The sequence below is a fragment of the Patagioenas fasciata genome, chromosome 19 (genome assembly GCF_037038585.1).
Source record: "Patagioenas fasciata isolate bPatFas1 chromosome 19, bPatFas1.hap1, whole genome shotgun sequence".
Lineage (NCBI taxonomy): Eukaryota > Metazoa > Chordata > Aves > Columbiformes > Columbidae > Patagioenas > Patagioenas fasciata.
In genome coordinates, this window is record NC_092538.1 from 9,430,405 (window position 1) to 9,451,740 (window position 21,336).

At 52.1% G+C, this 21,336-nt stretch overlaps 1 protein-coding gene across 4 annotated transcripts in view; it reads right to left on the bottom strand.

The window, feature by feature from the left end:
• Window positions 1-1,742: 1,742 nt before the first annotated feature.
• The window catches only part of SSH2 (slingshot protein phosphatase 2), an 84,779-nt gene continuing 65,185 nt past the window's right edge, over window positions 1,743-21,336 (bottom strand). For all 4 annotated transcript variants that reach the window (XM_065853477.2, XM_071816989.1, XM_065853478.2 and 1 more), the window contains 8 exons: window positions 20,715-20,909; window positions 18,807-18,900; window positions 18,560-18,688; window positions 16,654-16,700; window positions 15,102-15,248; window positions 13,625-13,825; window positions 8,897-9,740; window positions 1,743-7,711 (listed from right to left, as the gene is read on the bottom strand). In XM_065853477.2, coding sequence (XP_065709549.1) covers window positions 5,789-7,711; window positions 8,897-9,740; window positions 13,625-13,825; window positions 15,102-15,248; window positions 16,654-16,700; window positions 18,560-18,688; window positions 18,807-18,900; window positions 20,715-20,909 — 3,580 coding nt within the window. In that variant the 3' untranslated portion in view covers window positions 1,743-5,788. The remainder of the gene's footprint in view (window positions 7,712-8,896; window positions 9,741-13,624; window positions 13,826-15,101; window positions 15,249-16,653; window positions 16,701-18,559; window positions 18,689-18,806; window positions 18,901-20,714; window positions 20,910-21,336) is intronic.

Here is a 21,336-nt window from a genome sequence, read left to right on the forward strand (position 1 = left end):
CGGGGCCGGCACAGCCCCCCCGCGCAGGCACCGGGAGGGAGCGGGGGGGCCCGGCCCGGCCCCGCCTGCCCCCGCACCCTGCCCGGCCCCCGAGCTGCCCCCCCGCCCGGCTCTGCCCGCAGGGATGGGGGCGGCTGGGGCACAGCCAGCCCTCAGTCCCTTCCTGGAACTGGGGGGGCTGAGGGTGCTCGCAGTGCACGGGAGCCCCTCGCGGGGGCAGGAGAAGCCCCTCTGTCCCCTCCTGCCAGGCAGCATCTTCCTAAAGCACTGGAGGAAACCAAAGGGAGGGCCAGCCCTCAGCACCCCCGGGCCACCATCACCCCGGGGGTCACCTCTGCCCAGGACTTGAGTGGGACACGGGGCTGCTGGGCATCTCATGGGGCTGCTGGGCATCTCATGGGGCTGCGACCCTTCGGTGGGTCCCCCCGTGCCCTGCAGCCAGGCCAGCCCCACAGAGGTCATGGTCATGGGCAGGCCCTGGGGCCCCTGACACCCACAGCACCCTGTGGCCTTGCTGCCTCCTGCCCGGGGAGCAAGGCGGGGTGCAACCCCATTGGGGTGAGCCCACATCAGCCCCAGCCCTGATGGCGGGATGGTTACAGGCACATTCAGAAGCCAGATTTGGAATTTAGCAGAGCCCAGCCCCGCAGGGATGCCCTGGCCCAAGGGGATTAAGGGATTGTAGGGCTCAGGGACCTGTGGGAGGGGAGCCATGGTTCCTGGAAAGGCAGCAAAGCCCTGGACCCTACAAGGGCACCGCGCAGAGCTGCACGAGCATTGGCTGAGCCGGGCAGGAAGGGGCCACTGGCAAAAAGTCAGGGGAAAGGTGACATCCTTGCTCACCCAGCCAAAGGGTGGGAGGGAGGGGGCTGCAGAGGCACCCCCTGCCTGCTGCGTCCCACCATGGCCCAGGCTCACTATGCCCTTAGACCCTGGGGATGAAGTGAGCCCCATGTCTCAACTCCAGTCCACATCCCTAGCAAGCAGAGAAGCCCTAGGAGGCATTTCCCCAGTCTGTGCTGGGGGGCAGAGGGAGGGACAGGGCACCCCAGGGACACTGCCAGCCCCACCATGTCCCTCAGCGATGGCCCTGCAGCCCTGGTGCCCGCTCAGCCCTGGCCCATCAGGAGCTCCGTGCAGGGACAGCGAGGCTGAGCTCCGGGAGATTTGGCTCTCTCCGTATCCCCGTGCTCACAGCAAGACCAGAAGGAACCTGCAGAGACCTTTGTGCCACGCTTGCCTGACATGACAGGGGACACGGAGGAGCAAAGCCAACTCACCTGAGATGGGCTGTTCCCCAACATAGACATCCACTTGGGCCACAATTATTCAGTGCTTAGGTTCAGCTCAGCTCCTGGGCTGGCCATAGTGGGTCTGGTCCAGGGTCTGGCTGAAACCTCACATCCCCTTGGAGCTCAAGCGCCAGGACCCTCCTCGCAGCTCCTCCACCTGCAGCAGTGCAGGGAGGGCACCCACAGCATGCCACATGTCACATACACAACCCTGGCATGTCCCCTGCGACTGCGGCAGGATCTGGAAGAGCATCTTGCTGGGGAGCACGGCTCCTCAGCCCCTGCACGGATTGCTTGGGACAGGATGGATCCATCTTCACTTTTGGCAGGAGACGTGAGTGAACAGCCCCGCTCCAGCTGCTCCGATCCTGTTGCCGCCCCGCGCTCCGGCAGCTCCGGATCACTCACCACCCCCAGCCCCGACCCCAAACAGGAGGCAGCGTGCCCGTGTCATCTTCAAAATAAAACTTTATTAATTCGGTAACAAGAACATTGAATCTGCACATCAGTGCACAAGTTCACATTTAAAAACAGCTGAGCACATCAGTCATAAAGTCTTTAGGGGGAAAGGAGACGATCCCAGCCACCGAGGAAGATGCAGGAGGGGCAGACAGAACCGCTCCCCTCCCTGTTTGCAACTGCACCGCCAGCCGTCCCCGAGGGGTCACGATCCAGCACACGGTGCGGCCGGACTGCCCGGCCCTGGGGTGATCCCTACAGCACACAAATATCACATCTCTATACAGGAAAAGGCACTGGCACCTGCTTTCGTGCCAACAGAGGGGTCTGCAGCACAGGCAGGCTGTTAGCACCTCTGGCAGCGCTGCCGGAGGGCGACCGAGAACCCCTGCCCAGCCCGGGCCAGTGCCAGGCCAGCGCCCACCTCTGCCCGCACCAGCAAGGGCTTGGGGGTCCCTCCCTTAGGGAGAACCATGGGGGTTTGCATGGAGCTGGAACCAGATTAAGGCAGGATGGGAGCGCGGGACCTGCCACCGGGCCAGGAGAGCTGCGGGGGTCTCGGAGCCTGTGCCGATTCCCAGCGGCTCGCTCCTCCCAAGAGGTCCCCGGAGCAGCCAGAGCTGGGCTGGGACACCTTCCACCAGGCCTTTGCTGGCAAGAGGGACACGGAGCTAATCCCTGTCCCGTTTAACATCCAAGTGAGCCAGAAGCAGCATCACCTGCTGACCCGCTGGGACCGTGCCCCCAGGAAAGGGCCGAAAGGGGAAAGATTTGTACATGTCACAACTTCTCAAGCAGACCGGGCACACACACGCACACACACACCATCGAGTGCAACAGAACGCAGTGTAAAAACCAGTTTCACGCACACGCTATCCGTTTGTGCAAGGCTCACACGTTACAGTACAGCCGGAGATGGGGCGGGCAAGGGAGAGGCGATGGCTGAGATATTGTACAGGAGTCAATGTAAACAATAAAGCGTCCTCCGAGAGGGCTTTGCAAGAGACCAAAGGAACAGTTGCTTTGTACAAAAATGCCCTTAGAAAAACACGTTTCTCCTAAAACCCCTCTATCAGTGAGGCCCAGTGCCCTGGAGGTTCTGCTCCCACCCATCTGGAAAGGTGCTGCTCCCCAGTGCTCCGTGGGCCACAAGCAGCTCTTGGGGGGTGGCCACAGGGACCAGGAGCGAGCCACCACCCACCCATGAGCCACCAGCATGGAGAAGGGACAATCGTCCCCAGGTAGAGAGCCCTGACGCCAGGGACTTGGTGGCTTCACTACCCCTCCAGCCCATTTTCCCCTCCCTGCCACCAGGTCAGAGCCTCCAGACCTCCGAGGCCTTCATAACTCTGCAAGAGAACCAACCACCTTCCCCAAGTCCCTCCACCTGTCCACAGGCTTCCCAGAGAAAAACACACAGTTGTGCTGGCCCAGAGCCGAGGACAAGGGGACAGCAAAGCACCTCCCCACAGGGGCCTTTGCTCCCCAGCTGAAGCACCCGGACAGCAGCAGAGCATTGGAAAGCAGCAGCATTTCTGGTCTGCACAGAAGAACCTTCCTATAGGACATTTCCTCTGAGATCAAGCAGAGCAAAGAAACCTGATCTCCTTCCTCCTCCTCTTTCTCAAGGAACAAATGATACACAGGGTTTTCCCCTCCCAAGCAGATCCTTGTCACCAGGACAAGGTGCCAGCCAAGCACGCTCCCTCCAACGCAGGACAGGCGTGGTGGCACCTCGTCCTTTCTGCCCACAGAGAGGCAGACACATCTCTGTGGTCAGGAGTGGTGGGCAGCAGGGTCTGGTGAGGTTTGCGGGGGAGGCAAGGACTGAAATCGTCCTTCACAAGATGACATGAGCCACTTGGCCTTTCCAGACTGCCTGCCCGGCTCCAAAGCCAGCTGGAGCTGGCTAGGAGAAGCCAAATGTTTTTCAGTGTCCCAAAGAAGTATCCAGCCTCCTGGGCCAAGGACTTGGGTGACTTGCAGTGGCATGCTATTTGACCCAGGATGGGGGCTGCTGGGCTACTCCGGGCTGGGCTCCAGCCTGCAGCTAGCGGGGTGACAACCTGCCCCAAAGGCACGACGTGCCATGCTGCTGCTGGAGAAGCACAGGCTCACGGCCCCATGCCCAGGCTGGGGACACCGGGCTCCACGGAGCAGGGTAGGAAGAACCCTGGGAGCTACAGGAAGGCAGTGAGGTGGGATTACCTTGCAAACTGCTGCAGGAAAGCTGGGGGCTACAGACACCCACCCCCCCAGGGCAGACACGCTGCTTCCCAATGCTCTGCAATGCCCTGATGCCATGTGCTCCTCTCCGGCTCAAAACGAGCTCATCCGATCGGAGCCTGCGAGGCTCTGCAGCACCAGCGTTGCTTTCCAGGCACGGCCTTTGCTGCTCCTCCCACACCATGTCCTCTCCATGCTGGGCTTTCAGCAGCTGGAGCCATCCTGCATCTTCGCTCCTCCCTGAAGGGCAGGTCTGGGCCAGAGCCAAGCACCAGCTCAGACACGCTCTTGTGCTCCAGACCTGCCACAGGGCCCACAGACAGGACCCAGAGCTCTCCTGCCACCACCAGGTGCCTTTCTCCCTGCTCCGACTGCACCCGCACCATCCGCTGATATGCACGGCTGGAAATGAGGAGCTTTGATTTAGCCAAACTGCTTGGGAACCATACAATAATTTGTTGGAATTTGGAGCAGACCCCTCAAACACGGGTTCTCCGGGGAAGTAAGAACCTGCAGAACGGCTCGGAGCAGCTCACGGCTTTTGATTTCTGAAACGCAGCTTCAAGAGCGAGGGAGATGGCAGATGTGCAGTCCCCTCCCGCAGCGGGGTAAAGGGGTTTCCTGCAGGACACATTTGGCAAAGGCTGGCACCGAGGCTCACTTTTGGAAAGGGAAGACAGCTTACAATGTCAAATCCACTCCCATTTCTGTGCAGGTTACAATGAACAGCACTGAGTTTGAGTCAGGTGGGTTTGTCTTCCAGTTTACAGAATGCAGTCTTGCCCTTAAAAAAAGAAAAAAGGAAAAACCAACATAGAAACAACAACAAAAAACCTCTCTATAAATACCATATAGACAATTTAGGAAAAAAAGAAGAAAAAAAACTTCCAGAAAAGATCTTCCCTCCGGGTCAAGTGTTGGGAGTGACAGCAGAGAGGACAGAGCTTTGCATTCAGTAGGGGCAATGCGTCGTGTAACAAAACAGCCTCTGGGTTTGGGAGCGACCAGAAGCGCGGCCGAGGGGACAGGAAAGTCCAGAGCATGGGACAGGAACAACTTCTGGGCAGAGGGGAGGCAGCAGGAGGGCAGAGGACAGATGATATGGCCATGAACTTGGAAGGCCCACAGCAGTATTCAAGTAATGAGGCATTTGTTTTAAAAGAACACTCTGGCTTTGGGGGTTCTCCTCCTCCCACCTGCGGGTCTAGGGCAGGTGAGGCTCCACCTCACCACAAAACGGGTTTTCAGAGCCCATCCGTGGGGAGGATTCACCCTGGATTCACCCCGTGTGCTCCTCTCGGGGATGCACTGAGCACAGGGGGTTTGTCCTGAAGCAGCTTTGTGATTGTGGAGTTCCAGTTTGCAGAAATAAAAGAAAGGCCAAATAAAGGGACCTTGGCACAGCCTTCACATTTACGGGGGCTCTCACCCCAACGACCGCCCAGCACCATTTTGAGGCATGGGGAGAATTCAAGTTAGGAGCTAGGACCTGGTTCTAAGCAAAACTCCACCTTGCCGAAGCAAGCCAACATCAATATTTGCATCATAAAGGTGTTCTTTTAAAACAAACTAACAACAACAAAACACATTTGAGGTTATCCGAGTTATAAAACTTAAAAAAAACCCACACAGTCCTGCAGTCAGAGTCACACACAGAAGAACCAACCCACACCTACATGCGCCAGGAACAGTAAAATGACAATATATATAAAATTAACCAATAAAGTGCATGTTCCTCATATTACACCTGCCCCTCGCGTGAACGCAACACCACGGCTTCTCGGTAAGAAATCACAGCCGAGGGCTCAGCATCACATCGTATTGTAGAGGGGATTGGTTGTCCGCTTTTTATCACCGGTCTTTTTGAGCCTCCTCAGAGGGTGAGTTCTGCCGTGCTGCTGCCGGGGGCCGACAGCCAGACCTCGAGCCGGGGACAAGGAGTCCAGGACCTGCACCTGGAGCAGCGGAGGACCCTCCTCGGAGCCTGTCCATGCGGGATCCGCGCTGGAAAACAAGCTTTGCTGGCTGGAGCTGCACTCTTTGGCGTACTGAGCTAGCGGCCGCTCCACCGGCTTGCTCTGGGCAATGCACTCGGCTGTTCTGAGCTGTTCCACAAAATGCTTAGCGGGCTCTGGGGAGGAGAGGCGATGCTTTCCACACGCGCTTTCTGAGCCCCTCTCCAACCTTCCCCCGCGAAAACCTCGACCGAGGGCAACGCAGGTAAAAAGCACCGGGTTGGCGTCAGAAGAGGTCGACTCCCTCTCGGATAAGTCGTCCTTGGAGAGGTCCAGGCAGTCCAGTTTAGCCAAGGATGCCGAGCGTTTCATGTGGGAGGGTGTGGTGAGCCCGGCGTGCCGGATCCGAGCCTCTATTTCCTTTGCTCGCTGCTTGACCAGCCCGGGGCTGTTGCTGCGCTCGCCCACGCTGTGGCTGCTGGAGCTGTGGGGGAGGCCGTAGCATAGAAAAGAGATGTCCAGAAGGTCCATGTCTTCAGCGCGTTGGGTGGTGAATTCCTCGCCGCTCAGCTGCCTCGAGGTGCCGGCACCTCCCCTGCAGAGAGGTTTGGGGCTGTCCCTGAATGGGAGAGTCGCATCTCCCTCAATGCCGCCCGGTGTGACCGGCTCATCGTCTGTGCTCGTGCTCTGCTCAGTGACGCCCTCCAGGTGAATCACACAGGGGTAAGAAGAGCGATGTACACTGGCCAAAGGCGTGGAGCTCAACTGCGCGGAGGGGGAAGCAGCACCGGGGTGAACAGATAACCCACCACCTTCCCCACCGGTGGCCTGTTTGTGTACCGTGTGCTCCGGCAGCGAGGGATTTACCAGCGTCAGAGCTCTGGGATATCTCAGTGCCTTCTCCGAGCACAACGAAGGGTTCAAGTTTTCATCTAAAGATGGGACGGCCGTGGCCAGCCCTCCCTGCTCACAGCTTGTGTCTGTGGACTTGACCGTGGGAGTGTATTCAATGATTTCAATTCTCTTTGGGAGGTGGGAGGGCAGGGATGGCTCCTCCGTCCCATCAAACGAGACCACTGTCCTGCGCTCCTGTGCCATTCCCTCCTGCCCTGCGCTGGGCTCTGCGGGCAGGGACTCCTGCGCGGGGGACACGAGGGGCACGGGCAGCACCCCCTCAGCGCCCAGATCCTGTGTCTTGTCACCGTCCAGAGCCAGCTCCAGGGACGGTTCCTCGCTCTTCCCCCGTGGCAGGAGCTCGGCAGCGGGAGGGTCATTCCTGGAGTTCTTGCGGGTGGGTAAGACGCAGGCCGGGGACGTGTGCTGGTGCTCTTGCTCCTGCCTCAAGCGCTCCTCAAACTCCAGGGTGGCTCGTCGGACGGAGCCGGGGCACCACTTGGGCTCGGGGTTGATGGAGCCACGAGGCTCTTGCTGCTCCCCGCCGGGGCTGCTTTCCTCCGTGTTGGATTTACCAGAAGACGGCTGCAGTGAGGAGGCAGCTTCTTGCTCAGCTTGCAGAGGATCTTTCTCCTTTTCCTGGTGTCCAGCACTGGCTCCTTCACTTTGCTCCACCCTTTCTGACACCCAAATCGCCTCCACGGGCAGGTCGTGCACCGTGTTCCTCTTTGGTGTCTGGATGAGGTTGGCTGAACTCTCTTTCTGCTGGGCAGGTCCTGCTCCCTGGTTGATTGACTCGATCTCCGTGATGATTTCCTTCACAGAGATGGCATTTTCCGAGTGGGACCTCGTGAGATGGCCTGGGGCAGGCAGCTCAGGGACCTCCTGCAACACAGAAACAGGAGAATTACAAAGTGGACCAGTTGTGCTGATACAGAGCAAACGGCAGTGGCTTAAAGGAAATGGGGTGCACGTCCCCAGAGGAACAAAAAGCACACGTGCCCATATGTGGCGACAGACTGTAAGTACCTCGATCACTAACATAGCAGCAATATTGTCTCTGGGACTGCACTTAACATATTTCGGGCAGGATTTTCACCTAGACTGAGATTTAAGAATTTTTATTTAATTGCCATGAATTCCAAAGGAAATTTAGCCTTTTTTTAAAATAAAGAAAAATCCAGTTAACAAAAAAAATAATCCTAACACTGCTGAAAGAGCAGTTTGGAAAAGAAGATTCTGCTCACGTACAGCAGTGAACAGAAGTACAGCATAAAGAATGACCAAGCGCTGAAATGCTCTGGTTTCCCAAAGGAAAATGGCCAGAGATGCTCCTCCATCCACACAGACGCTCTTCCTGCCAAATCACTGGAGAAAGCGGTGCCCTATTATATTTGGAAGAGCCTTATTGCCTCACGTGGAGATGGAAAAGATTCAAGCAATGCAGCGTGGAATTTAAATAAGAGAGGCTCCCAGAAAACCATGGCCCCGGACAACATCAATCCCTGCAGGGTACAAAGCAATTCTAGAAGAAAGGTACCTCTGCTCAGAGGTTACTAAATTTTGTCAGGAATCTCTCTCTACCCAGGAGAGAAGTGAGCCCTGCAATGCCAAATGCCATCAGCCCAGAACTGGAGAGGCTCTTTCTTCCCCCATCAGTGGAAGTTCTACATCTGCCTTGATTCACTATCCCAAGGCTGGTGCTTCCCAGCCAGGGAAAGGTGCCTTTTTGTCCCATTCTTTGGTAGAATTATCCGCTCAGATAAACATCGGCGCAGGTTCGGGATGCTGGGCTGGCCCCGGCTGTTCAGCTGTGTTAATGGGTCAAGTGCCACCAACCTGCTCTGCTGATGCACTGCTCAAAAATAAGTTTCTCACGAGAACAGCACAGCAGGTCAGGGCAAGGTCGACTCAACCAATGCCCCACCACGGCCAGTACACAGATGTTTACGGAGAAAGTGCACAAGGGGGCAAGTATCTAAAAGCAAAGGGGAAGCATCTAGCAATCCCTCCCCAAACAGCTGCTCCGTTTGAGCAGCAGTTCCTCAAAAAAAAGACAATTCTTTTAACCTTTTGTTGTTCCTCGTCTGTGGAAGAGTCATCTGACGCCTGAGGACAGTTTCCAGAGCTGTTCCTTCGAGCATCTGTACCCCCATCCGCAGTGGGGGGCACTTCCAGCACCGGCACCTTGGAGACCCCGTTCCTGCCACCGCCTTGTTCCTCTGTCCTGGAGTGGGAGCAGGTGCGTGACCGGTTCTCCTGGGAAAGCTCCACGAATTTCTCCAAAGCGCTGAAGAAATCAATCCTGTCTGTACTGAGGTCTGACACTTCGGGCTGGGGATTCTGTTGGAGACTCGGGGAATTTTGGTTTGGGGATTGGGGAAAGTCCTTTAAACACGAAGTGAATTCTTCCATAGGAACCAAGTGCACATTCATATCAGGCTTAAGGGCATCTTTTTCTAGATCGTCCACTGTCAAATCGGGAAACTCTGTTATTTCCAAGGGGTGCTGGAGCTGCATTAAGGCCTCAGAGGCATGGCAGTTATCAGGGGGGACAGAGTCTACACAACAACCTGCTCTACAGCCGTTGATGTTGTTCAGGTTCAGCTTGTCTTCCATCTGCTCAGCATGGAGGTCTCGACACGTAAACTCTAAGTGGATTCTTCTCTCCTTCACACACATCTCCTCAATCATGTTTGCATCCTCGGGGAGCTGCTGCTCCCTGCCCAGCTCGGCCGAGTAGACGGGAGACATGGGCTGCTGGTTGTCGTTGGTCTTGGCCTCCGAGATCTGGTCGGCCGAGGTGGTGATCTCCTTCTTGTTCAGCTCCAGCCCAGACTTGCAGATGGGCTCATGGTGGTCCGAGAGGTCACTGTCTGAGTGCGAGCGCCACAGTTTGTTATGTCGCTGTTTGCTGCAGGAAAAAAAGAAATGGAAACATTCAGTAGTGTTTTCACACACCAGGGCCAGACCCACCTTGGTGTAAAAGGATGAAAAGCTGCACCAAAAAACAGCCATTGAACAACCGCAGCTTCACCTGAACAGTCCAGGGCCAAACCTGCTGCTGGAGAAGCTCACCCAGTAAAAAGCCAGTTTCCAGTAGCCAAATCCCACCATGCTGCTCTGCTCCACACACACGTATCCCCCAGCAGGATTTTATCGGTGTACTCAATAAACACAACGTTTCACTGACTGCAGAGTTTGTTCCTTTCCCAGCCAGCATTTCCATTTGCTAGCAGGTGAGCAATGGCCAGAAGAGTCAGGGTTCCTAGTCCTGGACATGAGTGGACGATGGACACTGAATTAAATCCCATTTCCCTTGTGGCTCCTTCTTTGAATAGTGCCAGTGATCAATAACTGGGCTCTGGTAACCAAGGGAGTGGGGTGAGCGGACGCGGGGGTGTGTAAAACACAAAGACATCCTCAAACAGCCACCAAGCAGCCCAAAACACCACCTGCCTTTCACAGGAAGGAAACTCAAGAGCTCTCCAGCTCCTGGAAAGCCCCTTTAGGAAGGTCTGAGCAGTCACAAGGCCAAGCAACTGCCACCTTCCTTATGTCCACCTGCCAAAAAAGCCCAGCCCGTGGCCCTGGGCTTACAGACGGCAAAGGAGGCGAGCTGTCCCAGCGAAGGCTGCGAGGGCTCTACCGAGTGACCACGGGCTGTGCTTCCACCGTTTGCCCCTAGGAGGAGAGCAGATACCACAGAAAGGTCCTTGGATCTACAGGAGACCTTGCAAAATCTCTCCGGTCCCCTGCCAGCGTGAGCAGGCGCTCCCAGACATGTCTGTTGGCTGCAGTAAGTTAATTAACAGACGCTACTGAACTAATTACAATATACCTGTTTAATTTTGGGTGCCCAACAGCTAAGGAAAATAATTCCTCACGGATTTTGCTTTCTAACCCCATAATCAGCTACAACCTTTGTGTAGGACATAGGGCAGAATCGGGTCCTTTCAGAGGAGAGCAGGGCAAACGGTGTTGCTCTGGGGGTCTCTAATGGGTTTGGGAGCGAAGTCTGACAGGGGCAGCAGCACCAGGGCTGGCTGGGAAGCAGGTTGTTGCTGACGTTCCATATGAGACACCAATGATTTCCCACATCTCTGCTCACGTGGCCTGGGGAGAAGTTGTTTTTGTTTTCTGGTGCTTCAGTGCTCAAATCCAGCGCTCAGCTGCACATCTGATTCCACAAGTCATAACCACCCTCCTGCACGAACAAAGCAAACCTGCCCAGCACAGCCCTGACCTGAGAATCGAAACGGATGGCAACAACCGCTGGGAGAGGTGGGTTGGATTTACTCGGAACCTCACACTCCTCCAGCCTTACAACCCGCAAGTGCTAAAAGCAGGAGCTCATGTCCCTTCCCGGGCAGTCCAACTATTGCTATTGATCCACAAGTTGCACAGGGGATCCCAAACACCGTTTTTCTGTAACTTATCCATAACTAATAAAAGAAACAGGGCTGGCTCAGCTTCTTTTTTTCTGTGTCTATCACCATAGGGAGGGGACAGTTTAAATAACCCCAAGAAGCATGACAGTCCCAAAGAGCAAAACACACTTGTTTTGACTAAAAGCAAGCAGGGGGTTTACATTTTGCAGGTGGAAAACATATCTCAGTTGCTATAATCCCAACACAAAACCGTAACTAGATAGCGTGAGCACATGGCTGCCCTCACATACCTTCCCTCTGAAATCGGAGCTGTCACATGAACATCAATCTGTTGTTGTTTTGGTGTTTTTCTTTTTAACCTGTCCTGGAATACCACAGCAATAAAAAAGGCAGCTGGAGGGCAAAGCTAATTAACACAGAGAAGAAAGAGGAGAAAAGGTAATTTGGAGCTGAGAAAGGAACCGCATAAAGCGGGACCATTTCTGCAGCAGAGAGGCCATTCCTTGCTTCAGTGAAGCTTCATTTACTGCAGGCTTTTCAGTCCTACACACACAGCTGTAATGCACTGCTCTTGCATTTTTTAAAGCCTCCCAAGTAATCCCGTTCGTGCCGTTCCATGGGGACTCGCAGAGTAGGTCAGCAGCAGTGGGGTGCTCGAGTAGGAGGGGAACAACTCACCATATAAATTACAACAGCAACAAAGACTTGACTCCTTAACCAAATGTTTGTAATGGGGGGCTTTGCAGGTGTGTCACCAACTACCAGACTGACAGATCACCTACACCAGCTGCAGGGCTTGAAGATGTGACACACCAGCTGCCACCAGCCCAGGGCTCCTCACAGGTGTTCACCAAACCGTCACACAGTACCCTGATGTGCTTTTCCATCTGAAAAGCTTTTCTTCCATCCAGTTTACCCCAGTGAGATTTAATCTCCCACCTGTAGCACAGCACACTGGTCAGGTCAGCTCTAGCCCAGAGTTAAGCACCGACCTTTATTAATTGGTGCCAGCAGCACATTTGGTGTCACACAAGGCACCAAAGACAGGTGTGGGGTTTGTCTCAAAGGGTTTCAGTCCAGAAGAGCACAATTTTCTTAAAGTATCTATTCCACTGTGATCTATCCTGAGACTTGATACTACTTGGCCACTTTTTCAGAGAGAAAGAGTCATTACAGCAGTCAGTGTTTGGGGAGCGGGGGGAGGATGGCAGAGATGGGGACAGGTGGAGCACAAGGATCCTGTGCGTTCACCTGATCAGGGAATAAGCTGGGAGGAAACCTCAGGCTGCTCATCTGTACAAAGAGGGAAATAAGCAGCACATTTCAGCGACGGGAGGAGTTTACACCAGGGGTTTGGTGTAAAAATAGGGAATCCAGACCTGGCCCAGCAGCAGAGATAGCGAGACTGCTGGGTGCAGGTGGAGAGCAAAGGAGGAGCGATAACTCCTTAGCACAGAAAAAGGGAAGGGACGTCTTCACAAGTCGGTAGGACAGACTCAAAGGGACAAAACCAAGCAGAGGACAGAGGTGAGAAGTGTGGCCTAAAGAGAGCACGAGTACCTCAGGTGCTGTAAAGAAAGGGCAGGCACCTTTCAACAGAACCAAGAAGCTATGAGATAATTAATTTGGTCAAAACAGGCTAAGAGCCACCTCCTGCAGCAGGAGGCTCAGCTGGGGCAATTCTGCTTGCTTCAGATCAGCTCCCTGGCAAAGCACACCACGATCCTAACCAAAATACCGTAATCTGGCGAAACACAGAGTATCACTACCTCCTTCCAGCCGATCACGTGAAGATATTGCTTCACACAGCTTACAAGTGGATTTCTCAGAAACATGCAATATTTACGTCTTCTCACTAATCGGGTGATAGGCTGAGGATTACAACACACTCGCCCAGACCCAGGCCCAGCTCCAGCCCAGCCTCAGGACTGCACACAGGAATCAAAACCGCTGTTGCAATGCACAGAACATCCCGTCCCCTCCTCTAACACCAACACTTACTGGCGGGATCTAAATAAAGCCAGACCAGCTGCTGAGGAGGGGCATGTTCAACAGGGAACTGCAAGGCTGAGACAAAGCGAGTTCCCTGCCAAGTGATGTTTCAAGCTACAGGGACATCAGTTATCCCCACTGGAGTCCGCACAGCTCTGAATGCTGCATTCGGATGGCAGTTCACAGGATGCTAGTCTCCAAAAACCAGCCACCCTAGAAGCCAAATAGCCTCCTAAAAGCTCTTTATTACACTTATTTTCCTAGGCTCAGCTGAGATAACCCCGGAAAACAGAGTGCTGTCTTCTCACAAGACAACCACGAGCTTACTTAACACGGTGACAGAAGTTCTAATTAAAATAATGGAGTCAATAGTTTGTTATGCCTTAACAGGGGTAATCCGGGTGATTCCGCTCACCTGGCCAGCAGGATCCCTTGGTATTCCTCCAGCTGCCGCATGAAGCTGGGGTTGGGCTTGGTGACGGTGCGCCGCTCCTTCACGTAGTCGTACGCCCTGTCCAGGTTCCAGCCGTACTCCTTCATGGCGTAGGCGATCACCGTGGACGCCGAGCGGCTCACCCCCATCTTGCAGTGCACCAGGCACTTGGAACCGTTCTTCCTGGAGCAGGAGAAAGACAAAGAGGGTCGTTAAACAGAAAACACAGCCTCTGAGAAGCTTGAGAAAATAGCAAAATTCTCTACTAGAGCATTATCAAACACATTTTGAAGTCTCTGGGATGCGAGCTGATAATCCAATTTGCAAATTGGAGCAAGACATGCGAGCAAAGTGAAGAACAATACCTTAATATTCTTAACAGATTTTGTTACAACAGCTCTTCTGAAGTTTTTATGACAAACTGGACAAACATTGGTTGTTTGCTGATATTATGAAGACTGCTAAAGACTAATACAGCATCCCTGAACTCAGCCCAAACAGACTCCTTCTATCAAGCCGTGTTCCAAATAAAAACAGCATCTATCACACAAACGTGGTGTCCCAGTTTAGAAACACGTCCCTGGAAGGTCCTGAGCAGTTCTGCAACAACAGGCAGGACAAAGAAAGGGGTACCATAACTGCCTGAATTTGGGAGAAGATTAACTTGCATCTCACCTCATACGTTGTACCAAGGCCCAATCGTTTAAACCCCAATGGAAAATATTCTGGGCAGGATAGTACTTCTGAGAATGACAACACTTCAAAAATCAATATTTATGGGAATAGGATAATGTCTTTTAAAGAAACCACCTTAAATAAGTCTCTAATAACTTGTTCAAAAGAGCCAATATTCAAACAATGCTGTGAGAAACTGCAAGCGCTGTCTAAGAGATGACAGGCTTCTATAATGGAAATAATACTTTAAAGGTAACACATGCCAATCTGCTTTCTGAGCAGTTTTCCCTGAAGAAGGCTGCTGAATTAACTGGAGACAGTTCATATAACTGGGATGCAGTTCTCTGCAGTAAAAAGGCCCTACTTTCTGCATCCCCTATCGGATTACTCACTGTGACAGCTCAGAGACCTGCACAGACATCTCCTCCTGTTAACGGGAAGAGTTTGCTCTGGAGCATTACGCTACAATAAATCATCTTCAGACTGTGGGCTTCATCAGACAACCTTACAATGTATGGAACAACTTATGCTTATGTTCGGTTTATGAAGTTTTGCTTCTTACTTTTATTAAACTCTACTTGATTTGTTACTGCTCTTTCCTCCCACCGGTATCTCTGCAGATCCATTGAATTTCCTAAGCACAGGCAAACAACTACATAGACTACACAACGGAAATGCTTTGATCCTAGGTAGGCAAGGAAGAATAGCAGTGAAGAAAATCAGTAGTAAAATATAAAATGCTTAGCATGCATCTTCTAAACGTGTTTGTTCTGAAAAGACTTACTTTGCCTTTGAGATGAATTTGTAGGTGTCATTCCAGTAAGCCAGAAGATCAGTTGCTTCTTCATCATATACCCGAATATTATGGTATTCGAAGAGCCCAGGGAAGAAGTTATCTATTTCTCGAGTCACATTCAAAATATACCGCACCCTGCATGGAAACAGACGGCAGATAAAAATGCCGAGTGAGCAGGACACAGCAAGTTCAGAGAGGTATCACAGCTGCTACACAACAGCCTTGGGTTGGCGAGTGGCAAAACTCGAAGCACTTGAAGTTGCAGTCTTGACCATACCTCCTTGGGAATCGGAACTCGGGGCAAGGAAGTAGCAGCTACACAGACAAAAGGTTTTGCTGAGCAATTTAGAGCCCAGCCTCTGATAAAAGGGCTTCCATCCACACTGGAGAGAAACCTCCTCGATAGTATGTCAGGTTATTCTGCTTGCTCGCGTCTCTCTATTTTAAGTGCAACACTTGTGTCACAGAATCTCCTGCAAAGACTGTTCGTGTTTCAGCAATTTCTCAAAGCCTCTTTGTGAATCTCTCCTCCTGCTGCACCACCACCAAAGGAGGATTGAAGACATAAGCTCACAAGCAACACCAGAGTTAAACAAATGCATAAATAACTACAGAGAGATGTAACAGACAATGAGCCACTGGGAAGGATTTATTTCTTATCCCTCATTTTTCTGAAAACTGCTAGAGAAAGCATATGGTATTTAGGTACACTATATATAGTATTTTGAGTCCTCAGGGTTACTTGTAAGATGCTTATGAACCGGGCTCATGCTGGGATATCAGACAGAACAAGAAGACCGCAAGGGAGTGCCATCCCCCCTCCCCAGCAGGTACAAAATCACTGGCAGTCAGTACCCATCTGACCCAAGGAAACTGCAGCAGATCCTGAGCTGAATGGGAAGAGTCAATGCTATCAACTGAGTTCAGCAGAGTGATTAGTTTTTTCCACTGGCTTGGCACAAATAATGATTTAATTGCAAAATCTTGGTGCTTAGATCCACCTGGCCTAGAGAAAGGACACTCAGCTTAAGTTGGAGAGGTAGAAAGGGGCAGCAGACAGAGGAACCCATCAGTGCTGAGCCCAAGAGCTACAGGACTTTCCTTCCTCCTGGGTCCCGCTCAAAGAAACAAATGCTCTTTTACATATTTTCCTTCCTGCCGCAGTCCGGAGGTCCAGACTCCAAAGTGCCTCTGTAACCCTGAGACCTCAGCCCAGAACAACGGGCTGGAGCAGAGGGCACAGAGCCAGCTACGCAGCGTCCAGTGCAGTAACTGCAGCTTTTTGCTACTTACAGCTATGAGATTGCTGCCTGCCTTTGTTCGCCAAGGAGATGTCAGTCAAGGTCAGGGAACAAGATGCTTTTACTTTAGGGTGCCTGTTTGTGGGACGCAGAGTTTGGAGGAAGCAAGAGCTTGTTCAGATCTGTTCAGATCTTTAGTAAGACTCAGATTACACAGCAGGTAGGGAATAGAGTTTATTGCACAGACAAGTGTGAAGGCCAGGCTCTTGCTTTTAAGCTGATGACCTGAAGCTACTTACCCTCTGTTCTGCAAGTCTTCCAAATTGGAGGCATTCCATTCCGAGCCCTGCAGGGAAAATACGCAAAGGGACACATGAGGCAGAAGGAAGGTACGGCCAGCTGGCTGGTGGAGCAGGGACTGTCAGCGGAGAACGGGGGAAGGAAGCTGGTCAGACAAGTGTTGGGGAACAAGGGGGCTTCTGAGCAAAGGTGAACGCAGAAGAGCGGTAACAGGGCTGATGTTCACAACCTTATCTCGCTCCATTAACCAGATCTGTTCTGAAGCAACAGGCAGCTCTGCAGGCAGGAGCCCAGCACCATATGCTGGCACTTCCTGCAAACTGCTGACAAATGAACCTCGGCAGAGATGAGAACACCCCGCCCTCTCCCTGGAGGCTGCTGCCAGCTCTACCCCACAGAAGGGAGACTGCGGGCGTTTAAAACCATCCAGGTGCTCTTCATACGTGAAACACCCATCTCGCACATCAAAGGCAGCTACACTATAAGCTCACTTGGATTACACCTCTTCTCCCCATCATCTCTTCTCCTCTTCCAAGCCTGTGTGAACAGAGGAACACACGCATTTAACCCTGCTGTGCCTACCCTACCCCACCAGACTTAGCTTCACGTTGCCTCTTTCTGGCCAAGGAAGAATAATTTAATTCAGGCCTGGGAACCACCAGCTTCCACAGGCACGGAGAACAATGCCAGAGCAGTGAAAGCCTTTTCTCCTGTCCTTTGATCCACAACCACCAACATCACCAGGTCTCTTATTTCCTGCTTATTTATTGTAGGGTTCCCAAAGCGGGATCCCACAGGGCTCTTGCCTCCACCTGGAAGGAAACAGTTCCATGCCTCCCAGAGACCTCGCTGTACGACTTTGCCTTGCAGCACGCACACTCCTGAAATGAGCTGCTGCCCAGCGCCCGCAGCACCGCTCCTCACCGCAGATGGCTGCTTTGCACACATTAGCCACAGCCCTTCTCCTCGCTGCTGCCTGCAAGCCTCATTTTAAAGGTCTCGTTCCCATTAAATGCATTCAGAGCCAAGACTCCAAGCCCTGCAGCCTGTAACACGTCTCCCTTTCTGGAGAACACAGAGTCTGCAAAAAAAAAATCATCCATTACGTTGTAAGTACTTTAAGTTTCCTGGCTCTACCACACCACAATTTCTTGGGAGCACTCGGATTAACATCCATCATCCCTTCTGAGCCATGGCACTACGCTTAGGAGACCGGGAGAGGCTCTCTCCATTTGGAAAGACCAGCTGGGCCAAGAGCAGTGGCTTTGTTTCAAGTTGAGCCAAGCTCACAGGCTAGACAGCCCAACCAAACCTGCGTCTGTGGCTCCAGGGCTGGGAAATCCAATGGAGCGCTGACTCACCAGGAAGAGGTGCAGGAATTAGACAGGCCCCAGCAGCAACAAAAGGCAAGTAAGCAAGCAAACCATGAAAAGGCAAAATGTTTATGTTTCCTTAAGTGACTTATCTCCAGGATTCTTTGTTAAGCTCCTCTGTTCCTCCTGGATCATGTGAACCCAAGAGCTTTCCATGTTACACGAGCGTCATTCCACCTAAATCTTACACATCTCTCCCAGGAGCTCCCATCCTCAGCCGTAATCATGCCCTTCCCAAACACACAGATACTACGAGATCTTGGTGTGTGGGTACACTGGACAGTTAAAGCTACAAACCTGGTCTTACATCAATGGGAACAGCCCTGAAAAGTAGTCAGAATTAAGACTTTCTCCCTTCTGGTGAAGTTTAGTGAAGCCAAGAAGCCAGGCTGTTCCTGTTCAACAGCACTAGTGTCCTGGGTCTTGCTTTAGAGTGCACGACCCCAGGATCGGCCACACTCTCCTTCAGAGCTCCTTTTAACACAGAGGAAAGTTGAGGTGTGTTTACTCTTGAATTCACTGTTAGACTTACCAAAAAGACATGATCAAATATCTGCGTGGGGCTGTCCATCTGCCCAAGGATCACTATCATTTCATTGTCAATGAACTCTTTGAACTCCCGCAGGTTACACACCATCTGCATCTCCAGCTCCGTGCGAATCTGGGTGGGGAGGAGGAACGCACATGAAGGTTTTGTTCTGGCCTTTCTTCACAGCATTGAGTACAGAGCTCTCCAGTTTGCACAACAGCACCTCCAGTGCTGCTTCCTCACCACTCACCTCTTTTGACGTGATGTTCTCCAAGTCTTTTTGCATCATGATCTCCCTTAACTTGGTCTTAATTAGCCGTTCTGTGCGTTCCCGCTCGGTTGGGCTATCAGAAGAAAGCAAGAGAGTCACCGGGAGGGAAAACAAACTGGACTCATGGCACTTTTTACACAGGTATTCTACAGACTGGGCACTCTGCAGAGTCTCAGATACTCATAGTACTTCCCCCAGGCTCATCCTCAGCTGGAGAGAATTCAGGTGACTATAAAGCCCAGTTTAGATTCCCAGTTGTATATGAAAGACACCAACTGAATGCTCCTAATCCAGTGTAGTCATCCAGAGAACCTCTGGTATTTGGTAAAATTTAAATTGGGAAAGCTGCATTATACTCTCTGGAGCAATATCTAAGCCTCCCCCTACCTTTCTTGGGAAGGTAACAGCTCCACAGCTCCTTACATGGAGAGAAGAGGGCAGCTAAGCCTGTGCGCATTCCTCCAGCCTCTGCTGCCAGGGGCCTTATCACCAGCTGCAAAAATAGCCCGACTAACACCAGGGGAAGTTGCAACAGCGCAGCAGCACAGAGCTGGCTCACCCAGCACCTTTGGAAGCAGTGACATCTCCCACCACCTTTCTGTGTCTCTGGAAGGCTGTCAGCACGGCAACCGGACAGACACGTCTCTGCTTTACCAGTGTCCAACTGGCGGTTCACAAAGATCGTGAAAGTTCCTGGTCCTTTTAACCTCACTCATTATTTCAGGACTCAATTAAGAGAATGCTGTCTAGGTGCCCCAGGAAATAATTAAATTGCTGCCACCGGGGAAAGGGTGGGTTAGATAAAATTTATATATGAAAAGCTACAAGAGAATATTAACCTGACAGCCTGCCAAAACTTTTCAGCTACCCTCCTTGTACATTAAAAAACAATCAAGTGTGAAGACCTCTTCACAGCTGAACAACTGCTCAGCATTATTATTCACTCACTGAACTCCAACAACAGGAAATACCTGAGAGCATAAATCAACCAATGGCACTGTTATACTGGGAAAGCTATTGAAGTCATTTCTCCTTCTGCACATCAGGCAACTAAACTCTCACACTCAGCATCACATCTGGACACAGATCACTTTGAGGTTATACGGTATCAGTACCATCAACATATACTAATTACTGGGGTTGTAAATGTTGAATGTTGATACAGCCTATAAATTTTGCCTTTCCAAACTGTCTCCCCATCTACCTCACACACTGCTTTGGACCACACAGCACCACACATCTTAGAAATTGGCTGGAGACAGCATGGGACCTCTCAACTCTCCTGCTCCACACTTGCAGAGCTCCTCAGAATGAAGAGAAAACCGCACTGCTCTTTGTCCCCATTCTGGCGTGTACCAGCTGGATGCCCACAAAGATGCATGGTCTCAGAAGCCCATACATAAACACTTCACAGCAAAATGAACTGAGAAAGGAAAAAAAAGGACCATTTTACTCTAAACATGTGCTCAGACACATGTCAGCATTAAGAGTAAAGTCCAGAGAAACCTGCTCCTTCCAGGAGACACGAGGTCTGGAACCCAGAGGACAAAACCAGCGAAGAGGAAGGCCTAGGTATTAGGATACACCACATCCCTCACTAGTAACATTTGATTTACCTTGAAAGATCAAAGATCTGTGAGCCTAAAGCCCAAGATAAGCAACCAGACTGAAAACAGAGGCTGGAGAAGATGCAAGGGAGTCCCAGGAGGGCTAAACTTTCAGTGCTGCTGTTTACCTAACCAGGGGTCCATTTATTACCCAGAACAGGAAACTTCTCCTCATTAATACCTAATTAAGAGTAACTTCTTGTGGAATCTTTCCTTTTTTTGGGAGACTGCAGTGCCTGACAGCCAAGCGCTTCGGCTCAGGGGAGCCAGACCAACTTACACATCCGTGAACAGCGCGGGCGAGTCGGGCCGGTGGGACTGGACATCTTGCATGGCATTCCACTCGTTGACCGATGACTGGTCAGAGTTGATATGGCTCTCATAGTAACTGACCCACGTGAGGAAGAGGCTCCCTGGGTAGTAATTGTTGCTCCGCGCTACCTCGCAAGCTTTATGTAAACTCTGCAGAGCCGACCTAGAAAGGGAAAAATACTCACGGAATTATAATTTCTTCCTCAGGTTGGTACTGAGCACAAAGCAGCAGCCGAATCCAGGATGCTGCTCACGTCCCATCAGTTGGTACAAACTCAGTGCTGTATGTGACAGCCCAGAGCAGGAGGCTGTCCCCAAGGGGGTGGGTAACCACACGCTGCAAGAGCCTCTGCATCTTAACCATGCCAAGACAAGCCCGGATAGCAGCAAAGGTGCCCACAATTCAGAGGACACCTGTGTCTCTGGCTCTAAGAACTGCTACAGCTGCTTAAGCCATCACTAAGATGCAGAGAGCTCTTGTTCAAGGCAGGGTGCTCTGACAGCTCCTACTGCAGGTGCAAACACCCAGAAGTGAGACACAGAGAGCTGCACAATCAAGAGCTGAGGAGTTGACTTTACTGAGCTGTTCA